At 40.2% G+C, this 21,347-nt stretch overlaps 1 protein-coding gene across 2 annotated transcripts in view; it reads left to right on the top strand.

Annotated features, from left to right (window-relative positions):
- The window catches only part of SACM1L (SAC1 like phosphatidylinositide phosphatase), a 350,039-nt gene that overhangs the window by 298,951 nt on the left and 29,741 nt on the right, over window positions 1–21,347 (top strand). For both annotated transcript variants that reach the window (XM_073678395.1, XM_073678396.1), the window contains exons 15-17: window positions 9,820–9,889; window positions 14,097–14,169; window positions 14,252–14,345. In XM_073678395.1, coding sequence (XP_073534496.1) covers window positions 9,820–9,889; window positions 14,097–14,169; window positions 14,252–14,345 — 237 coding nt within the window. The remainder of the gene's footprint in view (window positions 1–9,819; window positions 9,890–14,096; window positions 14,170–14,251; window positions 14,346–21,347) is intronic.

The raw sequence follows: 21,347 nt of genomic DNA, 5'->3' as shown, positions 1-21,347 counted from the left end.
CCATTGACAAGCGGCATCATCGATCTGCTAACATTGGGAGAGGGCTCACCCTCTGCTCCGATCGGCACAACACTACTGCGATGCGTTATGACGATAGTTTCCATGGTGAGCCCAGGCTGGAAAATGACAGAAGGGTTCTCCAGGCACAGTTGGCTGTAAGGTTCCTCCTCCCTGTGTCTGATTGGCAGCTCTAAAACCCTGTAGTGCATTATATTGCATAGTATTAGATCAGCTATCAGACCAGGAAAGGTTGATATCCCATTCTGGGACTAAGTAGAAAAGTAAAAAGTTTAATGGTTTGTAAAAAAAAAAAAAAAAATGTGAAAACATAAAAGGGAAAGCACACAAAAATTTAAAAAATGTTTTGCAAATAAAAACGCTGTTTTTTTTTCTTTAAAAAGTAGAGCAAAAGAAGTACATATTTGGTATTGCTGCATCCGCAACGAACCAGTCTATAAAACTGCCATATTATTTAACCTTTTGGTGAACACCGTGGAAAAAAATAAATAAAAAACACCCCACAAGTACGTTTTTTTTGTGATCCTGACACACAAAGCCTAGAATAAAAAGTAGTCAAAAAATCTCATAAATAAGATAGTATCAATAAAAGCGTAATTTTGTCCTGCAAAAAAACAATAACAGTCTACAAAAAAATTAATAAAGTTACAGCTACCACAGTATGGCAGTGGAAAAAATTGATTTTAGTGTGCAAAAGCAGCAAAACATAAACTTACCTGATCCCTTTTACCGCATGGTGAAATGTGTGAAAAAATAATAAAAAAAAAAATTATAAATTTCTGGCTTTTGTTCACCCTGCCACCCAAAAAATAACAAAACAAAAAAAGTAATCAAAAAATGTTATGTAGTCCACAATGGTACGAATAAAAACTCATCCCACAGAAAACAAGCCCTCATATAGCTCATTCAGAGGAAAAATAAAAAAGCTCTCAGAATATGGCAAAATAAATACTTAGTAAATTACTATTTTAGTGTGCAAATTATGAAAATACTTTATAACCCTGGCATCACTGTAATTGTGCTGACCCAAACAATAAAGTCGCCTTATCACGTTTACTGTACGGTGAACAGCACAAAATGAGGCAAAAAAATTAGACCATTCCTGAATTGCTTTTTTTGTTCATTGTGTTTCTCAAATTGTAATGAAAAGCAAATAAAAAATGTAGTGTACTCCCAAATTGCACCAATAAAAACGTCATCGCATCCTGCAAAAATCAAGCCCCTACTCAGCTCAGATCTGTCGACACAAAAATAGAAGTTGTGCATGTTCCTAGTAGTTCAGAGGCGCTGGAAAAGAGACATTTCTCCCAAAAAACTATCCAGTAAAATACAAGCTCTGAAAGCCAAATGACTCTCTCTTCTGAGCCCCCCATCGTGCCAAAACCACATTTAACTAAAGAAAAAGAGAAAACTGCACAGCAAATCAAAGTCAATAAATGGATAAACATGGTTTTATTAGAAATCAAAATGATACTGACAGACAACTGAGGTTAAAAACAATTAAATAACAGACTGCGAATGGATACAGTGATCCAGAATAATCCACAAACACCAGGCATACATACAGTGGAGAAAAGAAGTATTTGATACACTGAAAATTTTGCAAGTTTTCCCTCCTACAAAGAATGGAGAGATCTGTAATTTTTATCGTAGGTACACTTCAACTGTGAGAGACTCTAAAAAAAATATCCAGAAAATCACATTGTATGATTTTTAAATAATTACATTTTATTTTATTGCATGAAATAAGTATTTGATTACCTACCAGCCAGCAAGAATTCTGGTTCTCACAGACCTGTTAGTTTTTCTTTAAGAAGCCCTTCTACTCTGCACTCATTACCTGTATTAATTGCACCTGTTTGAACTTGTTACCTGTATAAAAGACACCTATCCACACACAATCACACTCCAACCTCTGCCAAGACCAAAGAGCTGTCTAAAGACACCAGGGACAAAATTGTAGACCTGCACAAGGCTGGGATGGGCTACTGGACAATAGGCAAGCAGCTTGTTGAAAAGGCAACAACTGTTGGCACAATTATTAGAAAATGGAAGAAGCACAAGATGACTGTCAATCTTCCTTGGTCTGGTGTTCCATGCAAGACCTCGCCTCCTGAGGTAAGAATAATCCTGAGAAAGGTCAAAAATCAGCCCAGAGCTACACGGGAGAACCTGGTCAATGACCTGAACAGAGCTGAGACCACAGTCTAAACATTATCATTAATAACACAATACACAGTCACGGATTAAAATTCTGCAGGCATGCAAGGTCCCCCTGCTCACGCCAGCACATGTCAAGGCGCGATTAAAGTTCGCTAATGACCATCTAGATGATCCAGAGGAGGCATGGGAGAAGGTCATGTGGTCAGATGAGACCAAAATAGAACTTTTTGGTATCAACTCCACTCACTGTTTGGAGGATGAAAAAAGGATGAGTACAACCCCAAGAACACTGTTCCAACCGTGAAGCATGGTGGGGTAAACCTCATACTTTGGAGCTGCCTTTCTGCAAAGGGGATTGGATGACTGCACCATATTGAAGAGAGGATGGATGGGGTCATGTGTCACAAGATTTTGGCCAGCAGCCTCCTTCCCTCAGTAAGAGCATTGAAGATGGGTTGTGGCTGGGTCTTCCAGCATGACAATGACCCGAAACACACAGCCAGGGCAACTAAGGAGTGTCTCCATAAGACGCATTTCACGTTCCTAACCAGTGTCCACACCTGAACCCAATAGAAAATCTTTGGAGGGAGTTGAAGCTCAATGTTGCCCAGCGACAGCTCCGAAACCTGAAAGATCTGGAGAAGATCTATATGGAGGAGTAGGCCAAAATCCCTGCTGCAGTGTGTTCAAACTTGGTCAAGAACTACAGGATACATCTGGTCAATGTAATTGCAAACAAAGGTTTCTGTGCCAAATATTAAGTTCTGTTTTTCTAGTGTATCAAATACTTATTTCATGCAATAAAATGCAAATTAATTATGTAAAAATCATACAATGTGGTTTTCTGGATTTTTATTTTTAGATTCTATCACAGTTGAAGTGAACCTACGATAAAAATTACAGACCCTGTTTGTAGATGGGAAAACTTGTAAAATGGGCAGTGTATCAAATATTTATTTTCCTCACTGTAAATGTGGTAGATATCTCAGATAATAAAACACTCACTTGTGCAGGTAAGGTAAACAGAGCTGAAGTATGAATTACATAAATCAGAAAAACATAAACGCTGCAATAATAATTTGAACAAATGTATACAAAAGTAATTTGGAAAATACAAAGTACAACTGCAGATGGAGCATCAATATATCAATTCCGACAAGTAAGACCAAAGGAACATGCAATTGTGCATAGAAATGCCTGATTGAAGGAAGCCAAAGCTTACCTAATGTAGCTTTATCAGGGGTAGTACCCTTCCTTTCATACATCTCAAATATTGCATTTATGTTGCTCTCTACAGTTTTTGTTTCCAAACAACACTTAACATCAATATGTATGGCATTGCTGCAGAGGGAAACACGCACTTAGGCTATGTGCCCACGATGCAAAAATGCTCCGGATTTTTCCTGAGCGTTTCTGCATCTCCCCTGGCAGAAAAAACGCAATTCGATTCTACATGCGTTTTTCCTGCCGGGGACATGCGGATGTGAAGCGTTCTAAACATGCATTTCCGCATGCGGGTTGTCAAGCGCTTTCCAAGCAATTTTAGCATCACTTGGAAAGTGCTTGACAACTTGGTCACACTATATAAATCCATGCAAACAGCATGGATTTATATAGTGTGACCCGAGAGAATGTCAAAAAATAAATCTATGCTTACCTTCCGATGTCCCCCGCAGTCTTGCTTCACCATCCTGGCTGCCGGCAGATCGCGTTACACTGAAAGACCTGCCAACGTCAGCGTCGCGTGACCCATCACATGACTATGACGTCAGCGCAGGTCCTTCGCAAACTGCCGGCATGAGAGGAGGAGCGCATGGGGGTCCGCCAGAACGTAAGTATAATATTTTTTTTTTATTCTTTTTTTTTTTTTCAGTTTTCTATGGTACCCAGGTCCGGAGGAGAGTCTCCTCTTCTCTAGACCTGGGTACCATCCGCACATTAGAACGCGTGGAATGCGCATCTACATATACAGTGATGCATAATCCATGCTTTCTAATGCAAGTCAATGGCGGCGAAAACGCAGCACTTCCGCAAAATAATTGGTAGTGCTGCTTTTTTTTCCGCAATGATAATCCGCAGCCGAAATTTCCACAGCATGTGCATAGCACATGCGGATTATCATTGGGGAACATGGCAGGCCTTCTACCGTGCGTTTTTTAAGCGTTTCTGCAGCGTTTTTGCCGCTGCGGAAATGCTTAAAAAACTCATCGTAGGCACACAGCCATAAAGGGTTCTTCAGGTCTAATCATTAATTATCTATCCTTTGGATAGTTCTTCAATAGGAGATCGGTGGGGGTCCGACGCTAGCACGCACAAATATCAGTGGAAAACTGCTCTGGCAGTGGCCGGACCGAAGTAATATACGGGTGGAGCACAGAAGCCCTGCACATTGCTTACTAGAGGAGTACATAGTTTTATCTCCCATTGAAGTGAATATACTGCATTATTCAGGCAGCAGCCATCAAGCAATGTAGGGGGTTACTGTGTATAGCCCGTACATTGCCTACGATAGGTGACTGTCCATGCACCTAGCCTACAGTATACAACTGAAAACTTTTCCAGACATGTACTGTAATGTCACGGTCATAAAAAATAATAAAATATCTGCAGCCACTGTAGTGAATGGGCATTAATCACCCACCAACCCCCCCTCCCCCCTATTCCCTCCCCACTTTTTTCCAGTAAGGAAACAAGAGCTTGCAATCTCATAGGCTAGTACAATGAGCATAAAGAAGTAGAAAATTAAAATGTGGAAAGTCCTTTTGAAGCCAAAGTGCCAACTAAGATGTGTTTAGTGTGTAAGACTGAGATGTATACAATAGGCAGGAAAGGCCTCTTAAGTTTTGAAAGGAATGAAACTAATATCTAACACTTGTTAAAGAGAGCTATTGTTCATGCATGATGGACATTCCCTTCATCAACACATCTTTGGCAGACGCCGAGGCACCGAAAGAAAATGATTGGAGTTTGTATGAATCCTATAGTGATGGGACATACATTTTCAGCTTCAAGGCAAATATTTTTTCCTAACTGTAAACCCTGCCTATAGGCCACAAATCGATAATTGGCAAATTGCTGACAGCAGCCATATCATGTTTGGTCTCTCAGTAATGGTAAAATCCCAATAAAAATATGGCGGCGATGTCTAACTTCTGGGATCATTCGGAGAGAAGTTATCGCATAAGTTGGAAATTTAATAAAATCCTGAAGGGTTTAGAACAGCCTACAACCCGGCCCACGTGAGATCATCAAGGGGGGATGAGTGGGTGTAACCCAGGTGCTGATAAAAGGTCAAGGCAAATTATGATCTGTGTTCAATGCTAAGGAAGATGCATGTCAGCGTAGGCTCGATCCTTTTAACCAGATGTGTTCAATCGGATAGCTTCCATCCACTAGTTTGAATCATCTGTGATTTGGCTTAGTAAGTTTCTTTTGTTTTATCCGTTTTATTTTATGTAACTGTATATTCTGTATTGTTTTGTTCCCTTTGTAAAATCTTTTGTATATTTTTTTTATAAACACTAAATCGTTCTGGTTTAAATATAAACTTTAATAGTTATGTTCCTTTTGTTCTGTAAACTATGCCTCGAAGCCATACGAAACCTATCAGGCATCCAGTCAGCCTGTAAAATGACTGGTGGTGGCAGCTAATAATCTTCGGTTATTGTGGAATTCGCAGTGACCGTATCGGAGGTATATACATATATTCCATGCTTTGGAATCAGAGGTGTATATACCATACGCTCACTGTTAGTTTCCCGATAACTGGCAAAGTAATGGAAACAGCCTACGGCCTCCTGCATTAATCGACAGTCAATCAAATAATTGTCTGGACGATAGGGGACAGCGGAGAGCTGTTCGCTCCAAAGATAAGCGGACTGCGATCTTAGACAATTGGTTGCAGCTGTAGGATTCTGCCTGATCTCTCCATTGTCATTCTTAACAGTCACCATGGCTAACCATTCACCATATGCAGGCTAAAAGTGTGATCTTTCAGCCTCCGTCTGGCCAACATGCACTTGTGTAACTGCATAGTAAAGCGCGGCAGATTGTACTTTTCTATACAGGAGGACACTACAGAGAGATGTATACCATGCAATGTACGTCTTTTTACAGTGGGTCCCTATGGTGGAATGATGCTTGGGTATCCATCCTGATAGTACACACTGATGAACGCATTCCTCCTGAGCATATGCACCCAACAGAGTGCACAAACGCAGTGTGGACCTAGCCTTAGCTAAAGCCGCTGCCAGAACAGTATCAGCTGATTGTGAGTGTTGGAGTCCCACCAATCTTACAACATTTTTAACAGTCTATAGGGCACAAGCCGGGCCCTATGTATTGGGCACTAAAATGACATATTTGCATTTTTCACTCTGCACGATTCATTCCGTACTAATTCCTGGAAAATGACAGTGTGGTCAAAAAGTCATTACACCTGTAGATTATTTCCCTGAGTGTAGTTTGCAAAATGGGGTAATTTTGGGGGATTTCTGGTGTTTTGGAAGCTTGGGGACTCTGTAAATAGTGCCCACAAACCGCTTCCTAAAAGTCAAATGGCACTCTCTTGAGCCCTGCCGTATGCCCAAACCGAAGTGCATAAAGTATATGCTTTAAAAAATGTTTGGGTCCACTTCTTCCTATTTAACTTTGGGAAAATTAAAAATTTGGGGTTAAAACAACTTTTTTTTTTTTGTACAAAAAAGTAATTTTTCATTTTCATTTCCCAATATTGTAAAATTATGTTTTGTAGCTGTGGGTTCAAAATTCCCACCACACCTCTAGATGAATTCTTGAGGGGTGTAGCTTCAAAAATGGGGTTGTGTGTGTTAGTTACTGCTTTTCTGGTAGTACAAGGGCGCTTCAAATGCGGTATGGTGCCCACAAACCATACGAGCAAAGTCTGCTTCCCAAAATGGCACTCCTTTCTTTTGGAGCCCTACTGTGTTGCCGAACAGTAATTTCCCCAACATATAGGGCATCGGTGTACTCAGGAGAAATTGCACAACAAATTGGGTGGTCCATTTTCTTTTTTTGCTCTTACGAAAATGAAAAATTTGCGGCAAATGCAACATTTTTATGGGTAAAATGTCTTTTTTTTCATTTTCACAGTTCAATGTTATAAAATTCTATGAAACACCTTGTGGGTTCAAGGTGCACACCACACCTCTAGATATATTCCTTGATGGGGTGTAATTTCCAAAATGGGGTCACTTGTGAGGGGTTTCCATTGTTTAGGCACATCAGGGGTTCTGAAAATGCGACATGGTGTCCGCTATCTATTCTAGACAAATTTGCACTCCAAAAGTCAGATGATGCTCCTTTCCATCCGAGCACTGTCGTGCACGAAAACAGTAGTTTTCTCCACATATGGGCTTTCTGTGCACTCAGGAGAAATTGCACAACAAATTTTGTGGTATATTTTCTCCTGTTACTCATAGGGAAATGAAAATTTTGGGACTAAAGCAACATTCTTGTGGGAAAAATTACAATTTTTCATTTTCTCCTTCCACATTGCTTTAATTCAGGTGAAATACCTAAAGAGTAAATAAAGTTCTTGAATGTGGCTTTGAGCACTTTGAAGGGTGCACTTTTTAAAATGCTGTCACTTGCGGGTATTTTCAGCCACATCGAACCCTCAAAGTCAGTTCAAATGTGATGTGGTTCTAGAATAAATTAGTTTAGTTAATTTTGTTGGAAAATTCAAAACTGCTGAAACTTTAAACCCTTCTACCTTCCTATCAAAAAATGGTAGAAAAATAATACTGATGTAAAGTAGACATGGTAAATCTCATTTACTAACTATTTTGTGTGGTATAACTATCTGGTTTAAGAGTATAAAAATTCAAAGTTTGAAAATTGCAAAATTTTCTAATATTTTAGTCAAATTATCAATAGTTTCATAAATAGACACAAATCATATCGACCTAAATTTGCCACTAATATGAGGAACAATGTGTCACCAAAAAAACAGTATTCAGGATCACTGGGATCCATTGAAGCATTCCAGAGTTACCACATAGTGAAACTAGTCTGAAGTAAAAAATTTGGCCTGGTCGGAAAGGTGGAGAGAGACTTCAGGTTAAAGGGAACCTGCCTCTTAGATTCATGCTGCCCAAATTATGGGCAGCATAAATCAGAGCCTGGGTGCAGAGTTGTCACAAGGTATGTCTTTCTATGAAACGCTATCAGAAAGGCCTCCTTAGTCTGCTGTGGCCCACAGCCAGCATCTCTCTGCACTGTTCCAACAGATTGACAGGTTTCTCCAAAGTATGTACATAGAGAGAGACCTGTGAATTAACTAGGGGAGGGAGACGCTCTTTGGGCTTTGCCAAACTAGTCAGGTCTCTCCCTATATATCCCCAGCTTGCTTTTCAAACAATATTTTTTAAAAACATTGCAGCATTTCAAATAAGAAATACCTGACTGCAACCACACAACCAGACTCTGATTCATGTTGCCTGTGGTTTGAGTAGCATGAATGTAGTAACAGATTCCCTTTTAAAAAGCTTATCCCATTAAAGCGCACCTGTCAGCTGGATTGTGCTTAGTAAACTACATACACTGTCAGGTGGGTGCCGTTACTCTGAGTAAAATGATACCTTTGTTGATGAAATTGGTCCTGTGGTTCTTTTATAATCTTTATTTTTATTTCTGCCATAATGATATGCTCGTGCTTTGGGGTGGGCCATTGGGGAGGGGCTTTAACTAGAGCTCTGCTTAGGTATTCATATTTCTGCCTTCTTGACCGGTCACTGTGTTTTCAGTGACCTGCCTACTATTTTAAATACTGCCTTTGTAATTTGTGTGTCCCACATGAAATTTACATGCTTGAAAATGCCCCCCGCCGCATGCGCAGTAGCATCTCTCGGTTGCTATTTGCAAAATGGCACCACTAGTGGCGTTTGCGCTGTAGTGTCTATCGGCAAGCGATAGATGCTACTGCACGGGCACCATTTTGCTAGAGGAAAAAAAATTTGCCTGCAGCAATATGGCTCGCGCTTGTGCAGTAGCATTTCTCGGTTGCCGAGAGATGCTACTGTGCATGCTTGGCGCCATATTGCTGCACCCAAATTATTTTTCTTCAAGCAAACTGGCGCCTGTGCGTGCACAGTAGAATCTCTCGGCAACCGAGAGATGCTACTGCGCTGGCAATTTTTGAGCATGTAAATTGCATGTGGGACACACAAATTGCAAAGGCAGTATTTAAAATAGTAGGTAGGTCACTGAAAGCACAGTGACTTGTCAGAAGGCAGAAATATGAATTCCTTAGCAGAGCACTAGTTAAAGCCCCTCCCCAAAGACCGCCCTGAAGGACAAGCATATCATTATGGCAGAAATTAAAATAGATTATAAAAGAACCACTGGACCAATTTCATCAACAAAGGTATAATTTTACTCAGTGTAACGGCGCTCAACTGATAGTGTATGTGATTTACTAAGTGCAATCCTGCTGACAGGTGCGCTTTAAATACATTTATCACTTATCCACAACAAATTTTAAGTTACCATAGGTCATTAATAAAAACAAGTAAACTACTAAAAACCTTGTTTTTAATATATTTGTATCCAGTACAACCAGTTTTAGCCATTGTATTGTTTATCTCACGTAAAAGTCCACTTTCTTTCTTGTTTTAGAGGCTTGGAGTTCTACACATTGGGCAGAGAATTGAAGAGCAAGTACAGTTTGAAAAGATTTATAAAAACGGTAATGTTCTTGCTATTTTTTGTTTTTTTGATCAAAAACGTTTTTATTGAAATATTAACATAACCGGATAACAATAACCAGAGCAATTGGATTTGACAGGATTCACATAAAGGGAAAACTATAGGTAAAGAACATCTTGAGTATTTCTGGTTATAAATGAGAAACAACATTTTAACCCCTACCACCTATTTCCACCCCAACACTCTCTCACCCTTATTTGGAAAACATCACATAAAAATACTCAAGGTTAAATATGACATTCAGTACATTCATTTAATGATATGCCCAGCTGGAGGTGACATATTATTCCAAGAATAATCAAATTAAATGTCACATCACCTGCTAGCACTTCGGATACCACTGTTGGCAATCTAATACCCCCCGCCCCACCCACTGCTTGCCAAAATTGGCAGCAGCACCCCTCTTACTGTAGACATTTTTCTCCATTAAAATAGTGTTGTTTAAGCACTCAACTACTTCCTCTATTAAAGGTGGAGTACTAGCCAGCCAATGTTTAGCAATAGACTTTCTAGTTTGCTTAAGTATTTTAGCCTTGGCTAGCTGTACTGTGAGAGGGCCTCCAATATTCCCTACATATCCTAGAACACAAGATTTAATATCTAGGGGAAATTGGATGTTGTACACACCATTAATCCAGCCTGCCAACTTTGTCCCACAATTTGTTTAGTTGGGAACATATGGACCAAGTCTGCACCCTCCCCTCTACATCTTGGACAATGGTCATCTGTTCTAAGGATCATCTTATGTAGAATCTTTGACGTTCTATATGCTCCATGTATAAGAAGTATTTTTTTTAAGCCACGTTAATTGATACATTTTCCGGAGAATCCAAAATATCCTTCCACTCTTCTGAATAGATACGGCTTACATCCCTCTCCCATCTAGACTTAACCAAGACAAGACCATAGGGTCCCCCAGAATATTGGTTAGCAGAGATTTGTACATTAAAGAAATCAGGCCCCCTTGTTGCTTTAATTTGAACTACATAATTATATAACCCAATGGAACTGATAGAGAAGTCATATATGGTTTACTGGGCTGTAAATACTTAAAACTGACATTTCATTTCTGAAACTCTGACTTTTATAGGTGGTCAAACGTGCAGAAATGCCCATTTTTATTTAGCTGATACATACTGTGTTTCAACCCTTGCTTTTTCCATTCTCCAAACTCCTCCAAATGTCAGAGGTTCATCAATCCAGGGTTTTTTCATGTAGGAGTATACTTAGAGCACCCCCTTATAATGCACAGATTTTTGCAAATTCACCACATTTTGTTTGAGGAGAAGGGTTGGGGCTTTGAACATATTTGATTCTAGTAGTTCTAAAATGTTATCCTCTCCAAAGGAATTTATGCACCAAGGCCCCAGCCTTGCATGTCTCCTTTAGTGCCCACCCCTAAAATGTTGGCGCTGAGAGGCAAAAAAATATCCCCAGGTAAGCGGTAAGGCTAATCCACCCTTGTCTTTGGGCAACTGTAGTTTTTCCAATTTTATTTTAGGGATACCTTTATTTTCTGATCTGATCTCTAAAAAAAATATTGTGCATTTTTTGTAAACCAGTATTTTGGAATCCAAATAAAAGAATTTATGCTGGACTAAGAGAACACATGGCATAAGGCACATTTTAAAAAGATTTGTTCTTTCAAGGGCAGAAAGAGGTAATTTCCCCCACTCTCCGACTTTATTTCTTGACTTAGACATCAGATAGCTCAGATTTTTGGAGGATGCAATCATTAACCTCCCTGGTAACATATATGCCTAGGTTTTTGAACTTGTGTACCGCTGGAATACCCAAGGTTCCATCTAATCGGGATAGATCATTATTATCCAAGGAAAGCAGAGCTGTCTTCGACCAATTAATAGTTTAGCCAGCGAAGACAAACCTTTCAATGGTTATAATTGGAAGAGAAATGCTCATATTATCTACAGATAGCAGCAAATCATCCTCATACAGGGCAATCCTCTCCTATTTGCCTCCATAGTTAAACCCCTTAATCCCCGGGTTATTTCTTATAATACAGGCTAGAGAATCTATTGCAAGGGTAAAAAGTAATGGCCATAGTGAGCAGCGTTTTCTTGTTCCCATAAAGAGCTTGAGACTCTGAGATGTTACCATTAGCTATAGTTCTAGCAGTCAGGGCTGTATATAACCACATCACCCATTTGTTGAAATTAGACCCAAATCCAATTCCCACACTACCCAAATGTATTTCCACTCTACACTATGAAAAGCCTTTGTGGCATCTAGGGAGAGGATAGCTATATTACAGAGATCAGACTGTGCTTCTTGCTGGTTTAAAAATAATTTGTGTAAATTAATAGCAGTTGATTTGAAAGGCATAAAATCAATTTGATCAGGGTGAATTACCAACATTATAACAGAACTCAGCCTATTTACAAGTTTTTTTTAACAAGAATCTTAACATGAGATGTCAGTAGTGAAATGGGTCTATAGTAGAAATGCGCTAACTCGAACTTAAAAGCTCAGTGCTACACTCCGAACACGGACTTCTTCCAGAAGTCTGTTTGTTTTATTGTTCAGAGTTCCCGAGAGAGAGAGAGAGCTCCATCATTGGACTACAGTTTGGGTCAGGTGCCAGAACCCAAATTTCCACAGGTCCACTGATCTCTAGTCAAGGTATAATTTTATTCAGCTTCTTATGACCTGCATGCCCATATAGACTGCTTAGGAGGGTTGATCCTACTGACAGATTCCCTTTAATGGGGCCACTTGCACCTGGAGCCATAGAGGAAAGTGATCTGATAAAGATCTGGGTAGATACTTAGGTTGTCTGATATAGATTTGGGTAGATACTTATGGTGACTAATTGAGTCATATAAGCATTTCATAAGGTCAGATCAATTCTTGGTAAAGATTGATATGTGGATGAGACACAGGAAAAGACCCTTGAATGTGGGAACTGTTCCCTCAAGATGTCAGAAAGACCCACCTCCCCTATAAAGCGACCAAAACGGGACAAAATATCATTACCCCCAGGAAACCTATCTCTGTGATGATTGCAAATGTTATTAAAATGACCCATAACTACCAGGGGAATGTCTGGCTATACTGCAAGTTTCTTTAAGATTTTTTTTAAGCGAGACATTTGAATATGGTGTACGAACATAGACCACAACAATAAATGCATTCAAAATGTGAGATTTTACTTCTAACCCCCACAAATCTGCCATCCTTATCTTTAAAGGAGTCAATGTATTTAAAAGGTATGCTTCTATGTACAATAAGGCTAACGCCCCTACACTAATTAGAGTGGAAAGAATGTATGTTATAACCCATCTAGGACCTATGTAATAAATTGATTCATTTGTTAGATATGTTTCCTGTAGCCCTATTATTGCAGACTTGACATTTTTCATATACTCGAGGACTGCATATCTTTTTGAACTATGTCTCAACCCACGTATACTCCATTAAATGAAGTTAACCGTTGTACCCATCTTTAAGAACACACATGGACAGAGATATCCATTGTGATTTAGCCAACCGCTAACATTCAGCTCTTAAAGAGGTTGTCCCGTCTAAAATGAAAAGTCTGCAGTTACTCTGTGTGACTGCAGAATCCCCCCATTGCAAGCGCTGTGAGCCTTCGGCTGATTCTGAGCTGGTAACGGCAGTGATGTAGGTGATATTCATACTCTGGGCAGAAACTGTCCAGTGGGTGCAGCTTCGCTGAATACAAGCGTATGGAGTGACGGCGCGGCCTCGCTCAATACACTTGTGCAACAGACACTGACCTCTTACGCAGGGTACTAGAAGAGAGTGGCTTACGGGCAAACTGTTCCAGGTGCTCAGCCACATCTCCACACACATCTAACGGTCTCCACCAGCCATGTAGGCACCATCTTGTATTGTGACCGACGCCACGTCCTCCTCTCTCCCCTGATTTTTGGAGCATGTCATGTCACCACCACAGATTGGAGAGCAGCACCCCCAAAGTCCCGGCGCCTCAAGGCAGCGGGTAATTTAGTCACTTGTGTATTTCTCTGTCTCAGATGGCTCCTACAGGATGAATGGAGCTTAGGGATGACACGTCTCACCGCATGCACCTCTCGACTACTCCCGTTTGGCTAATCTTAATAAATTTAAATGTGTAAAAATCTCTTTACATGATTGATATGTGCCACTGTTCAGTATTGTAGTTACATATTACACTACATTTACAGCTTGGGCCGATAATGCAAATGCTTGTGCAAAGCAATATGCAGGAACAGGAGCTCTAAAGACAGACTTCACAAGGTAAGTTGAAATACTGCTGTATGAAAATTCACTTCTACATCGCAAATTTGTGTTCTGCCTAGATCATGTGTTTATTTTTTAGAACTGGCAAACGGACACAGTGGGGTCTTATAATGGATGGCTGGAACTCTCTCATACGGTACTACAAAAACAACTTTTCTGATGGATTTAGACAGGTAGGACACTATTTTGAACGTTTTTCTCTAGCACAGTGGATGAATATACAGGGCTGTGCAGTCTGTTAACCAAACCTCTGACTCCTCAATTTCTTTAACTCCGCCTCCACAGCACTGGAGGAGGAGCTTCATTAGTGAGCATGTACATAAAGTGTAGCACAGATTCATCTCAACTAAAAGCCGAGATCCTTAGATCTGGAATAGAACTGACATTTATAGGACATTTCATAACTTTCCGAAACTCTTCTGAAAAAATATTCAGCAGATACTGCAATGAACTTCTGTACCCAATTTATTATATATTTTCGGAGTCTGTCCATTTTATACCAACGCTGACTTGTACTCCGACTCCACCAAATGGACACAGACTCCGACCCCACAGCAGTGTACGGCAAGCTATATATTCTTTGAATATTTGATCGATTTTTATGTGTATTGTACTCTAAATGGATAAAAATATAGGGAAACACTTCTAAGATGGGAATCTGTCAACAGGATTTCACCCCCAAACTATTTATATATGCATGTAAATCTTTCAAAGACAAGTCAAGTAATACCTTTACATGGCCAGTCTGTTCTTTTATTATTAAGAAATCAGAGTTTGAATTGATATGCAAATTGCTACGGTAGAGCTGAAGCTTCTGTCACTCCAGCTCTATTCCCCGCCCAGCGCCGCCTCGTCCTGCTTATCTGCAGCCTCTATGCTGTGTGACTGAGTTGTCAGTCAAGCATGAGGCAGCTGTCTGGATGAGGAATAGCCAAGAGTGACAGAGGCTTCAGATTGAAAGAGCTACATGCACATATAAATAGTTTGAGGCGTGAAATACTTCTGACAGATTCAGACTACGGACTCTCCAGTGAGACCCAAGTGTGGGAATAGGATTCCTTAGTCAAGAGCGCCCAGAGACGTGAATGCACACAAGTCATGACCATATGCATTTCTGTTCATTGCCTTGCAAGCAACTTTCTTATACCATTTACAGACAAAGTAACACTCCATGCAAAGTTCCCATTGTAAATTCCACCAAACTCCCACTTCTCAGGAGTATATCGATTAACTTTTAGTTTTCATACCTTTTCCAATATACTACCAAATCATAGTTTCTGTACTTTGTATTTGTTTTTAATGCCCTGTGGAAATTCTGGATTCCGCCATAGCGGCAGGTGCTTAGAAATTCTGAAAGAAAGGCCATATTTCTTCCCAACCGCTTTCCAAGCGGAAATGGTGTCTTTAAAAGTTACAGATTTTTTGATTGCTAGGGGTAGGGAAGTATAGTGAGAGTGTAGAAGTGCAGTTAAATTGAAGGGGTAAGCATAATCTGATTCCAAAGAGTAATCAGAGTATGTATGTCTTTTGTGGAGCCAGTCTATTATGTAGCGAAAGAGGCAGGCGAAGTTATAATTCCTGATGCTTGGAAAATTGATGCCACCTTCATCTTTGAATGACCTAAGTTTGTCTAGATTAATCCTAGGACGTTTTCCCCTCCATATAAAATGACTAAAGGCCCTGTTGAGTGTAGTTATGTCAGAGTGTTTCAGTAGCAATGGTAGAGTTTGGAGTTGATACATAATTTTAGAAGTACTGATCATCTTGACCAAATGTGCCCTACCTAAAAGACCAGGGCAAATCCTGCCATGACTTCAATTGATTAGTAATTTTTTTGATGAGGGGGGGATAATTTAACGTGTACAAAGAGGATGGCAAGGGACCTATTTTTATGCCCAAATACGTGATATGAGAGGGAGCTATAGTAATATCGTTAAAAGATCCTTTTGGGTAAAGTTTTATTCCTTTTTCAGTTAATGGTAGTAATTCACATTTTTTAGCATTTATTTTAAACCCAGAGTAAGTACCAACATTTTTAAGTAAATCCAATACTAGAGGTAAATGCAGGATGGGATCCGACATAAACAGAATGATATCGTCTGCAAAAAAAAATTCTGCCTGAATTGATTTCTTAGTAAATTGGATGCCTGAAAAAGTTTTAGGGTCCGATAGAATACGAACTAAGGGTTCTAGTGCTATGCTAAAAAGTAGGGGGGACAAAGGACACCCTTGTCTCGCTCCCTTTTCAAGAGGGAAGGGAGTGGATAGAAAACTTTTGGAGACATATATAAATTATATATATAATTAAAAAAGGGGCCTGACAATTACATCTTGGATAAGACCTTATACAACCAATCCCAACTAATGTTATCAAAGGCCTTTTTGGCGTCTAGGGAGACAATCGCCAGGGAACCTTTTTTCTCAAATCTTTATTTAAGGAATTTTGTATACATTTAATATTAAAGCGATAGCAAATACAGTAAATATTGTTCAAATTATTACTTAGTTAGTCAAAAATGTATAATAAACATTTACTTTCATTTAGAATTTTTTTTTTTAAAAACAAGAAAGGAAGAGGGGGGGTTGGAATGGGGAAGAACTTTGGGATACAGAGTCTCAGGCGAGCAAGTCGTGCATGATAGAATTAGATGTCATGTCAAGTGCAGTAAAAACATCCAATTAAGTTTGTCAAGGGAAGGTGCGAGCTTATCGGCTGTGATGGTTAACGTCAGTGCCTTCCAACCACTAGTGGTTTCCGTCGTCGTGGCATATTGATTTAGATCTAGGGTAATTGGCTCAAGTAGTGGTTGAGGTCGGGGCCGCAGGAGATGATTGGGGGCACGCAATCAACTGGAAGTTTGTGTACCATGTGGACCAGGTGTCTACAAATTTGTCATGGGATCCGGTTTCCCAACTTGAGATTTCTTCTAAACGATAGAGATCTTGTACTTTTTGTACCCAATCATGTAAGGTTGGTGGTAAAACTTGTTTCCAGCGAGTCTTGATTAGATTTTTTGCACAAGAGAGTAATAGTGGAACAAGTGCGTGTTTCTTAGGTTTATATTTATGGGTAGGCAGGGATAGCAATATTTCTGAGGCAGTATGGTCCTATTCTTTTATGCCTAGCGAGCGAAGTGAGTTTTTTTATGTCCAGCCAAAAAGGCTGTATCTTAGGACAGGACCATAATATGTGGGTTAGTGTGCTTTGGAGTTAGAGCATCTCCAGCATAAAGATGTCTCTGCCAATTGTAAGTGGTATAGGCGTTCAGGGGTATAATACCAGCGATTCACTATTTTAAAAGTATTTTCCTGTAGTAGTGTGCACCTTGAAAATCTGTGAGTTTGCTAGGATGCGACGTATGTCTTGAGAGGAAAATTTAGTTTCTAACTCCTTTTCCCATGAAGGGATATATACTGGGGTGTGCTGTTCAATTGGGTTGGTCAGGTTGGCATAAATTTTGGAAGTGAGTTTAGTTATGGTGCCCGTGAGTCTAACAAATAGTTCGAGCCAAAGCCAATCTGTTTTGTGTTTGAGTGCTTTTTTAAAGTGGGACATAGTGTAGTTTATATGTTCTTCCATAAGAAAGTTGAATGATTGTCTGTTTCTTACCGTCAACCAGCTTTCCCGGTATACAGGTAGGTCGTCTATATAATGTGAAATTGGTAGGTTGGGTAATAATTCCCATACATTATATATATCTTTATATTGGGGGTCTGCAAGCCACGGTAATACTTTTAGTGGGATATTTTCTAGAAAGTGGCAGTAAGGCAATTGGTTTGGTATGAGGGTACGTCTCAGTGAAAGGGTTGCGTCGGTTATTTCGTCTAGCTTACCTGGAGAGGGATGTTTTGATGTCCACAGGTAGCAATCAACATCTGTGCCCAGCATGATAAGTTCTATAATAGAGATATTGTTATCTTGTTTAGCTTTTACTAGGTTAATCCAGCGGGTGAGGAGGATTGCCGAGTAATAGAGGCGGAAATCTGGGAGTCCCAGTCCCCCCCTTTCTCTCGGTTTCATTATGGTTTTTAGGGATAATCTGGCTTTTTTGTATTTCCATATAAACTGGGACACGATTTGATGTAAGGATGAAAAGAAGGAATCGGGGAGTTTTATGGGCATCACGTTCATGGTATAAAAAATCTTCGGGAAAATATATGCTTTAACAACGTTAACTCTACCAATCCACGATAACACAGGAATATCATATTTCTTTAGGGTGTCTCTAATCTTATTAAGCAGAACTAAGTAGTTAGCAGTATATAAGGAGTCCGGTTCGGGAGTTAGGTTTATACCGAAGTATTTCAATTTGTCAGGGGGCCAATTAAAGGGGGTGTTCTTTTTCAATTCGTCTGCTTCTGCCTTGGTTAACGTAATATTTAGTGCTTCAGATTTACTCATGTTAATTTTGAAGTTAGATATAACACCAAATTCTGAAAAATGCTTCAGCAGTTTGGGAAATGCTATCGTTGGGTTCGACACCAGGAGTAGGAGATCATCTGCAAAAGCTGCCGTTTTCAATTCCATCTGTCCAATTTTTAGGCCCGCAATTGACTCATCTTGCCTTATTTTTTGAATTAGTCTTTCCATCACTAGAATGAAGAGTGTAGGGGAAAGGGGGCAGCCCTGCCTAGTTCCGTTACGGATCGTGAAAGGAGCTGAGAGGACCCCATTCACCCCAACCTTTGCAGTGGGGTGAGTATATAAGGACATAATGGCATCTATAAAGGTAGGAGGAAAAGCGAATTTCTCCAATACGCATGCCATATACTGCCAACTAATTCTGTCAAATGCCTTTTCGACGTCAGTATATAGAAGGGCAAGATTGGTATTGGAGCGTCTCGCGAATGAGATAGCTTGTAGAATTTGTGTTGAGTTCTGTTTGCCCTCTTTGCCTCTCACAAAACCCACTTGGTCTGGGTGAATTAGCCCCGCCAGAACCTTCCCAATTCTGGTTGCCAGAATTTTGGTCCAGAGCTTCGTATCTACATTGAGTAATGAAATGGGTCTATAGTTGCTACAAAGGTTGCTGTCTTTTCCCTCCTTCGGGATGATAGCTATATGGGCCTCTAGAGCTTGATATGGTGGTGTCTCTCCTGCCAGGAATGCGTTGAATAGTTTCGTCATCTGTGGAAGGAGGAGGTCTAAAAAAATTTTATAGTATCCAATGGAAAAACCATCTGGACCTGGTGTTTCCCCTGTGGGTGAAGTTTGTATGGCCTCTATAATTTCTGCTGGGGAGATTTTAGAAAGGAGCATATTAGCCTCAGATGGGGACAATGTTGGAAGGGAGAGCTGATTGAGAAAACCATGGATTAAGGTAGTGGCTTCTATTGAGTTCTTTATGCTCTCTGGCGTGGGAAGATTGTAAAGAGACTCGTAGTATTGACGGAATGCCTCAGCTATCCCCTCCGTCCCCACGACCTCTCCACCAGCCTCTGTAGTAATTTGTTTTATAAAAGTTTTTTCTTTTTGTTTTTTAAGTAAGGAAGAGGTTAGTTTCCCGGCCGTATTTCCATGCATATAGATGCGTTGCCTGCATCGCATGAACTGTTTAGCCGATTGTGCATTTAGTAAATTTTTAAGGCTGTTTCGTAGAGTCGTGAGTTCCAAGTGGGACCCCGAGGCCCCGACACGTTTGCGTAATCTCTCCATCGCATAAATTTGATGGAGTATCGAAGATATCTTTTTCTTTCTGTTTTTTGATGTAAGAGCTCAAAGCAATGATTTCCCCTCTAAGAACTGCCTTATGTGTTTCCCATATCAGTGGCTCAGGCATTCCGGGCGTAGAGTTTTCCGTAAAATAATGTGATATAATATCACGTAATTTTATCTACTTTTTGTGAATGATCTAATAGGGTTTTGTTTAGTCTCCAGATCATGGCAGATTTTGGTAACGAGGTGATGAGTATGTCTATGAACACTGGGGCGTGGTTGGAGATTGTGATTAAATCTATGCTGGCAGATGTAAGCAATGGGAGAGCTCTGGCTTGTAGTAAAAAGAGATCTATCCGATGGTACGAGTCATGTGGTGGGGAGAAGTATGAGAAATCTTTTGTTGTGGGGTGTAAGGAACGCCAGGCGTCTGTTAATGATAGTGAGTGGAGTTTGTCTAATAAGCGTTTCCTCAGTTTTTGAGAAATTGGGGATTGGCCACTGGTCGAGTCTAGTAAGGGGTTCAATGTCATATTAATGTCTCCCCCCTAGCACTAGTAGGCCGTGTTTAAATAAATTCAAAGTGTCTAGCATTGTGAGTAACCACTGGACCTGGTGTGTATTTGGTGCTTATATATTGGCAAAAGTTACTGCCGTGTTTGCTGTATGACCTTTCACGAAGATATATCTACCTTCGGTATCGCTCAAACTATCTTGGAAGGAGAAAGGGAGGCCTTTTTTGAAGGCTATACTTACTCCCTTTGATGCCGAAGTATTACAACTGTGGTACCAAGTGGGGAAGGATGTGTATGTTAGGTTGGGGGTTCTATCCAGTTTAAAATGGGTTTCCTGTAAGAAAGCTACCTTAGTCTTGTGTTTCTTAAGAATATTAAGGGTCTGATGTCTCTTCGCTGAGGAGTTTAATCCCTTGACATTGAAGGATGCCACGGTGATCGTGGAGGGGTTCAGGCTATCTGTCATAGTCGGTTCGTCCCCTTGCGCTCGCCTTCACACTGTTAGGGTCAGGGAGGGGATAGAAGATAGACAGCAATACAAACATGTTAAACCAAGTATAACAATAACTTTGTACAAATAAGACATCGCCTACAGCAGGGGGGGGGGTTTATGTCCCCACACAGGCGAGGAGGTTCAGGTAGTGTCTTTGTGACTTAAGCTCGAACTCAAAGCAGACAGTTTTAACTCTAATAACTTCATATTCCTTGCGTTATGTCAGTATGGAATATATTAGTTTGTACATTCTGGAATGTCATCACAGAGTCTCAGACCTGTTTGGGATCTAAGGAGGGAGAACAGGATTATCAATGTAACAAGGTCGAAGTCGAGAATGTCTTGCTCTTCTTCAGGTTAGATGACTTCTGTATCCATGTTTCTTTTGTTTAATTGAGGCGTGATTCCTCTTGACTGGGGTCCAGTCTGGTGGTTTGGACGGCAGGGGGAAGTTCCAGCCCGTGTCTACTGGTATCCAGGAGGGGATGGAGATTGGTGCTATGTCTAGTGT

The sequence above is a fragment of the Phyllobates terribilis genome, unplaced genomic scaffold, assembly GCF_046119375.1.
Source record: "Phyllobates terribilis strain yellow unplaced genomic scaffold, ASM4611937v1 Scaffold_4__5_contigs__length_816908805, whole genome shotgun sequence".
Taxonomy (NCBI): domain Eukaryota; kingdom Metazoa; phylum Chordata; class Amphibia; order Anura; family Dendrobatidae; genus Phyllobates; species Phyllobates terribilis.
This window is presented reverse-complemented; position numbering and strand designations above follow the sequence as displayed.